Consider the following 8094-nt stretch of genomic DNA (forward strand, 5'->3'; position numbering starts at 1 on the left):
AGGAGACTTTAACACACACACACACACACACACACACACACACACACACACACAGAGCACATCCCTCATCCTTCCTTCCTGGCTGGTCGTTAATTGGGTACCTGGGAAAACCTGGTGAAGGTAAACTGTGGTAACCCTGTGTCCCGGACTAAGACTTAAGGGGGGATGGTACGGAAATGAGCACTGAGGCCACGCGCAGGTAATAACTTGTTCTAACTTGTTCTAAGAAAGTGAAGTGAAGAGAAGGGAAGGAAAGGAAGGGACGGGAAGGGAAAGGAAAGGAAAGGAAAGGAAAGGGGAGAGAAAGGACGGGAAGGGAAGGGAAATGAAGAGAAGGGAAAGGAAGGGACGGGAAGGGAAATGGAGGGGATGGGAAGGGATAGGAAAGGGAAGGGGAAAGGAAATTGTATGAAAGAAAACGAGAGAAAGGGACTAGAAAGGGAAGAGAAGACAAGAGAATGGAAGGAAGGGAAAGGAAAGGAAAGGAACAGACAGGCAAATAGGGGAAAGAATAGAAGGATATGGGAAAGGAAAGGAAAAGGAAGGCGAAGGAATGGGAAGAGAAGGGAAGGAAATAGTGGTGGGGTATAGTTTATCGAGTGGTGGACGTGGCGGTGATAAGATGAACCTAAAAACATGCCTATATTGGTGATAACAGAGAGGGGGAGATATCAGAAATTCCGCCCAGCAATAGTTTAGAGAGTTGAGAATGTATTGCAGTCTTAAGAATTCAAATAGTGATGACAAAAAGACGTGGGAATAGAAAAAATAAATGAGGAACGTAAAAACAGAACTGCAACAAGAACGTAAGACCAGAAGGACTTGACAGGACAAACATAAGACCAGGGGAACTTAGCGAGACCGTGAGACCGTGCGTTAATTTTTGGGGTTTAATATTGCAGTAGTAGTAATTGTAACAGTGATATCAGTGGAGTACAAGGAATCTACTTCTTAGTACTTTAATTATATGAAAGAGAATTGTAGTTGGAGTATTTATGACAGTGATATCAGTGGAGTACAAGGAATCTAGCCCTTAGTTCTTTAATTATTTGAAAGAGAATTGAAGTTGGAGTATTTATGACAGTGATATCAATGGAGTACCAGGAATCTACCCTCAAACTCTTTAAATATTTGAAAGAGAATTTTAGTTGGAGTATTTCTTTCAGTGATATTAATGGAGTACAAGGAATCTACCCTCAAGTTCTTTAATTATTTGAAAGAGAATTTTAGTTGGAGTATTTCTTTCAGTGATATCAGTGGAGTACAAGGAATCTACCCTCAAGTTCTTTAATTATATGAAAGAGAATTCTAGTTGGAGTATTTCTTCCTGACAGTGGTAACAAGAGGAAATCAGAATCGAACCTTTAGTAATGACGACAATGGGGAAGAAAACGAAATCTTCCCCCAATACTTTACTTATATGAGAGAACACTATAGTAAAAGTAATTCTAACAGTAGTAACAAGAAATATGTGAGAATAGAAAACCACTACCAGGACAAACTTAACCCCTTGACTGCGGATTTCCTACAAGAAGACATCACCAAGCTACAGGAGTGGAACAAAAAGTGGCTGCTACAATTCAATGAAGAAAAATGTAAAGTCCTGCACCTTGGAAGGGGATATCCAGCATACCAATACCACATGGGAAACACTCCACTATCCACCACAGAGGCAGAGAAAGACCTGGGAGTGTATGTTACCAGGCTACCAGTGAAGGGATATCCAGCATACTAATACCACATGGGAAACACTCCACTATCCACCACAGAGGCAGAGAAAGACCTGGGAGTGTATGTTACCAGGCTACCAGTGAAGGGATATCCAGCATACCAATACCACATGGGAAACACTCCACTATCCACCACAGAGGCAGAGAAAGACCTGGGAGTGTATGTTACCAGGCTACCAGTGAAGGGATATCCAGCATACCAATACCACATGGGAAACACTCCACTATCCACCACAGAGGCAGAAAGACCTGGGAGTGTATGTTACCAGGCTACCAGTGAAGGATATCCAGCACACCAATACCACATGGGAAACACTCCACTATCCACCACAGAGGCAGAGAAAGACCTGGGGTGTATGTTACCAGGCTACCAGTGAAGGGATATCCAGCACCAATACCACATGGGAAACACTCCACTATCCACCACAGAGGCAGAGAAAGACCTGGGAGTGTATGTTACCAGGCTACCAGTGAAGGATATCCAGTACACCAATACCACATGGGAAACACTCCTATCCACCACAGAGGCAGAGAAAGACCTGGGAGTGTATGTTACCAGGCTACCAGTGAAGGGATATCCAGCATACCAATACCACATGGGAAACACTCCACTATCCACCACAGAGGCAGAGAAAGACCTGGGAGTGTATGTTACCAGGCTACCAGTGAAGGGATATCCAGCATACCAATACCACATGGGAAACACTCCACTATCCACCACAGAGGCAGAGAAAGACCTGGGAGTGTATGTTACCAGGCTACCAGTGAAGGGATATCCAGCATACCAATACCACATGGGAAACACTCCACTATCCACCACAGAGGCAGAAAAAGACATGGGTGTGTATGTTACCAGGCTACCAGTGAAGGGATATCCAGCATACCAATACCACATGGGAAACACTCCACTATCCACCACAGAGGCAGAGAAAGACCTGGGAGTGTATGTTACCAGGCTACCAGTGAAAGCCAAATCCATGCCAATCGCAGCGGAGGGGTTAATACCATACCTATCGTTGTGATGACCGTTAGGGAGTACAGGAACCCCCCCTCAATACTCCACTTATCGGGGATGGTCGTGTTTTCCCCCGTCCACCCGTCGCCGACCAAGCCCACGACCTGCTGCTGGTACGTCTCGACAATCTCCGACACGCCACTGCGCCACGCCGACTCGTCCAGGACATTCAGCGATTCCGTCACGTTCCACAGTCGCTCTATCGTCTTGTTACGGAGGTACTCAGCGTCCAACACCACCTCCGTGCCTATCTCCATCGGTTTACCCTCAATCCGGTGGAAGAGGTAGGCGCCCATGATCGTATAGCCCACCATCAACCCACACACACCCACGTTGCTGAAGATGAAGGCGATAGTGGAGCGACAGCAGTCCTTCACCTTCTCCCCGAACGGCTTGACGTAGTGGTGGGGGTGGGCGTGGTGGGGGTGGGGAGGGGGGTAGCCGTGGGGGTGGGGGTAGTGGGTTGACCGTAAGGACCCACCACGTAAAGAACCACGGTCACGGTCTATTGCCATGTTTGTTTGTTTGTTTGTTTGTTTGGTTTTTTAGCTTCGTTCACTTTCTTTGATTTTTATTTCTTTCACTTTTTTTTTTAGCTTCGTTCACTTTCTTTGATTTTTATTTCTTTCACTTTTTTTTTTAGCTTCGTTCACTTTCTTTGATTTTGATTTCTTTCACTTTTTTTTACTTTCGTTCACTTTCCGAGTTGTTTTTTGTGTGTTTTGGCTTATTTTATTTTTTTCTCATTTTCTGACATTTTTTTATATTTTCTTTAACTTTCAAACCTTTTTCAATATCTCTCACTTTCTAAATCGACCTTTTCTGACTTTCTTAAATTTCTTTCACTTTCTTTTTCTCACCTCTTAAACTTTCACTTTTCACCTCTTACGTAACTTTTTAAATTTCTTCCTCTTTCTGTCTTTTCACTTTTTATAAACTTTTTCCTTATATTTTTCTCACTTTTTAAACTTTCACTTTTCACCTCTCATGTAACTCTTTTTAAATTTCTTCCTCTTTCTATCTTTTCACTTTTTTATAAACTTTTTCCTATATTCTTTAACCTTTTGCAAACTTTTTTCCTATATTCCTTAACCTTTTATAAACTTTTTTCTTATATTCTTTAATCTATTACAAACTTTTTTTTTAAATATTTTTAACCTCTTCTGCCTCTTAGCGTTTTCATTTTTTCACTTATTTTTAGTATCGTTATTTTTCACTCATAGATATTTTTTTGGCTCGGTTTGTTACTTGTCACTTTCACGGCGTTCACTTTCCCACTTATCCTTTTTTTTGTCTTTTCACTTTGCACTTTTTCACGTTTGCATTTTTACTTCTGTTCACCTTCTTTCATTTTTCCTGACAAACTATTTTAATTTGTTTATTTTTTCAGCTCTTAACTTTCCACACTGAGCTCAAGTTTTATTTTTTGTTCCTCCACTTAATCATCATTCCACTTTCTCACTTTTGCAGCACTCAAACTTTCACATGAACAGGGAATTTTTGTTTTTCTCCCACTTTCTTTTCTTTCTTTTCTTTTTTTCTAACCTTAACTTTTTACAGCAGGTCAATTAGTTTGATTTTTCTTTCTTTTCCACTTGCATACTTTTTGTTGCCACTTAATCATCATTCCACTTTCTCACTTTTTCCTGCACTCAAACTTTCACATGATCAGTTTTTTCTTCCACTTTCTCTTCTTTCTTTTCCTTTTCTTTTCCTAACCTCGAATTTTTCACAGCAGGTCAATTAGATCGATTTTTCTTTCTTTTCCACTTGTTTTTTTTCTTGTTAACTTGTGCCTGTTATTCTTTTCTTTTCTTTCTTTTCTTTTTATTTTCCTGACCTCGAATTTTTCACAGCAGGTCAATTAGTTCAATTTTTCTTTCTTTTCCACTTGTTTTTTTTTTCTTGTTGACTTCAGCCTGTTATTATTTTCTTTTCTTTCTTTTCTTTTTCTTTTCCCGACCTCGAATTTTTCACAGCAGGTCAGTTCGTTCGATTTTTCTCTTTCTTTTCCACTTGTTTTTTTTTCTTGTTAACCTGTTATTATTTTCTTTCTTTCTGCCTTGTTTTTTTTTCTTTTCTTTTCACATGTTGAGCTTCTTCCTGTTATTGTTTTTTTTTCTGATTATTTCTTGTTTTTTTTTTTTTTGCCACTCAAGAATTCTCAAAAATGTTTCCTTCCACGTTTTGAGAGAGAAGGAGAAAGAAAGGAAAGGAAGGGAAAGGGAAAGCACAAAGAGGAAGGAAAGAGAAAGGAAAAAAGAGGAAATGCTGAGGGAAAGAAGGAAAGGAAGGAGAGAGAAAAAAACGATAAATTGATAAGGAAAAAAGGAAGGAGGAGGAAAGAGGAAGAAAGAAAGGAAGGAGAGAGAGAAAAAATAGAAATAACGATAAAATGATAAGGAAGGAGGACAGAGAAGGGAAGAAAGGGAGTGTCAGGAGAAAGAAAGAAAGGAAGAAGAAAGAAAGAAAAATGCAGAAACGATAAACTGATAAAAGGGAAATAAAATAAGAAGAGAACGGAAGTGAGAGAAAAAAAAAGAGAAGGGGAAAGAAAGAAAGAGAGGGAGAGGGAGGGAGAGAGAAAAATAAAGAGAGGAAATGATTGAAAGGGGAGGAGGGGGGAGAGAAGAGGGGTAGGAAGGGGAGGAAAAATAAAGGGGAAAGGTGTTATGACTGAAGGGAGGAGGAGGAGGAGGAGGAGGAGGAGGAGGAGGAGGAAAGAGTAAGGGAGAGATGGAGGAGAAAAAAAAATAGAAACGATGATTGAGGACAGATCAAGAGAGAGAGAGAGAGAGAGAGAGAGAGAGAGAGGGAGAGAGAGAAAGGGAATAGAACAAAGGGATAAAGGAGAGAGATGAAGAGGGGACGAAAGAGAGAGAGAGGAATAAATGAATATGTAAAGGAAGGGAATAAGGAAGAGGAGGAGGAGGAGGAAGAGGAGGAGGAGGAGGAAGAGGAGGAAGAGGAGGAGGAGGAGGAGGAGGAGGAAGGGTTAGATATTGGAAACACGAAAGACAGATAAAGAAGAAAGAGAGAAAAATGAAGGAAGAAGTGAAAATAAAGAGAGGAGGAAGAAGGGAGAGAGAGAGAGGGAGAATATTAAGAAGAGGAGAGAAAGAGGAGGAACGAAAGGAGATAAAGAGGAGAAGGAGACGAAGGAGGAAGAGGAGAAGAGAAGGAGGAAGAAGTAGCAAGCATGAAGATTTTAAGAAGAGAAAGAAAGGAAGGAAATGAAAGAGGAAAAGAGGAAAGGATTGAAAAGAAGGAAAATATCAGGAAAAGAGAAGAGGAAAGAGTTAAAAAGAAGGAAAAGAGGAAAGAATTAGAAAGAAGGAAAATAGAAAAGAAAAAAAGAGGAAAAATAAATAATGAAAGTAAGAGGAAGAAAATTTAAAAGAGAAAAGAGGGAAAGAAAAGAAGAGAGGAAATAAAACAAAAAAAGAGGAAAGGGAAAGAAAAAGAAGAAAAAAAAGAGGAAAGTAAAAAAAAAGAAGAGGGTTCGTTATCCAAGAGGTAGAAGACCAAGAGTGTTTAAATTCCTCTTAATGTGGTGAAGAAAAAGAAGAGGAAGAAAATGAGGAAAAAGAGGAAAATTATTGAAGTCAAACCTTAAAGAAGACAATAGTGACGTTCTGCATCTTCTTTCCATTTTCTAGCTGATGATGATGATGGTGACGATGATGGTGATGGTGGTGGTGATGATGATGGTGACGATGGGGAAAAAAACGGTAAATCAATCACAGTTATTTTTCTTTTTCTCTTTTCCTTTCTTCTTTTCCCTCTATTTTCCTGCTTCTCCTCCTCCTCCTCCTTCTTCTTTTCTTTCTTTTTCTTCTTCCGTTTTCTTTTCAATTTGTTTTTTCTTTTTTTTCTTATATTTTCTTTTTCCCCCTCTTCTCTTTTCCTTTTCTTCTTTTCCTTTCTTCTTTTCCCTACTCTTTATTTTCTTCCTCCTCCTCCTCCTCCTCCTTCTTCTTTTCTTTCTTTTTCTTCTTCCTTTTTTTCTTTTCAATTAGTTTTTTTCTTGTGTTTTCTTTTTCTCCCTTTTCTTATCTTCCTCCTTTTTTCCTTTTCTTCTTTTCCTTTCTTCTTTCCTTTTTTTCTTTTCTGTTTTCTTTTATTCCCTTTTCTTTATTTTCTGTTCCTCCTCCTCCTCCTCCTCCTCCTCCTATTCTTTCTTTCTTTCTTCCTTTTTTCTTCTTTTCAGTCACTTGTTTTCTTTTTTTTGTTTTCTTCTATTCTCTTTTCTTTATTTTCTGCTCCTCCTCCTCCTCCTCTTTTTCTTTCTTTTTCTTCTTCCTTTTTCTTCTTTTCAGTCACTGTTATTTTCTTTTCTTTTCTTTTATTTTATTTCCCTCTTTATTATGATTTTCTGCTCCTTTTCCTCCTTTCTTTTTCTTCTTTTTTCTTCTTCCTCTCTCTTTTTAATCACGTTTTTTTCTTTATATTTTTCCTCCTCCTCCTCCTCCTCCTCCTCCTTTCCTTTTCTTCTTTTCTTCCTTTTTCTACTTCCCTTTTCTTCTTTTCAATCACATTTTTTCTTATTTTTGTCCACTTCTGTTTTCCTTTTCTCCCTCTCCTTTATTCTCCTCTCCTTCTTCTCCTCTTCCTTCTTTTCTTCCTTTCCCTTTTTCTTTTCCTTGCTTTCTTTTATTATCTTCTATTTTCTTCTCCCTCCTCTTTCTTTATCCTCCTTCTTCTTCTCCTCCTTTTCTTTTCCCTTTTTTCTCTTCCCTTCTTCGTCTTGTTTTGCTTTCTCTTCTATCTTCTCTTCTTTCGTCTCCTCCTCCTCCTTCTCCTCTTCTTCCTTTCTTCTTCTCTCCTATCTTTTCTTCTATATCCTCCTTCTTCTCCTCTTCCTCCTCTTCCTTTCCTCTTCCCTCTTCCTCTTTCTTCAGTTGCTTGCTTTTTTGTCTTCCTCTTTCTTCCTTCCTCTTTTTTTCCTTCCTCTCCTTCTTCCTTCCTTCGTCTGTTGTCTTTGTTCTCTTACTCAACTCCTTTCTTCTTTTTCTTCCTCTTGTCCTCTTCCTCTTCCTCTTTCCTCTTGGGAGTCGAGTCTGAAACGAGAAGTGGCAGTGTTAGCATACTCTCTCTCTCTCTCTCTCTCTCTCTCTCTCTCTCTCTCTCTCTCTCTCTCTCTCTCTCTCTCTCTCTCTCTCTCTCTCTCTCTCTCTCTCTCTCTCTCTCTCTCTCTTCACTCATTCCCTCTCCTCTTTGTTTCTCTTCTCTTCCTTTATTTACCTTCCCTTCCCTTCCCCTCTTTAATTATTTAACTTTTTCTCCTTTCCCTCCTTTCTCTTCCTTTCCCTTCTAGTTCCCTTCTCTTATCTTCCCTTTCTCTTTCTT

The 8094-nt window shown here is 39.5% G+C and overlaps 1 protein-coding gene across 4 annotated transcripts in view; it reads right to left on the minus strand.

Annotated features, from left to right (window-relative positions):
* The window catches only part of LOC126982309 (potassium channel subfamily K member 18-like), a 22879-nt gene extending 16487 nt beyond the window's left edge, over positions 1-6392 (minus strand). Inside the window, exons 1-2 of one of the 4 annotated variants that reach the window (XM_050834306.1) lie at positions 4709-6392; positions 2741-4585 (exon numbers count right to left, since the gene is read on the minus strand). In XM_050834306.1, coding sequence (XP_050690263.1) covers positions 2741-3260 — 520 coding nt within the window. In that variant the 5' untranslated portion in view covers positions 3261-4585; positions 4709-6392. Of the gene's footprint in view, positions 1-2740 lie in introns of all 4 variants that reach the window. The other 3 variants (XM_050834307.1, XM_050834308.1, XM_050834305.1) reach the window with 3 other exon arrangements.
* Positions 6393-8094: the final 1702 nt, after the last annotated feature.

Source organism: Eriocheir sinensis, chromosome 50, assembly GCF_024679095.1.
Source record: "Eriocheir sinensis breed Jianghai 21 chromosome 50, ASM2467909v1, whole genome shotgun sequence".
NCBI lineage: Eukaryota > Metazoa > Arthropoda > Malacostraca > Decapoda > Varunidae > Eriocheir > Eriocheir sinensis.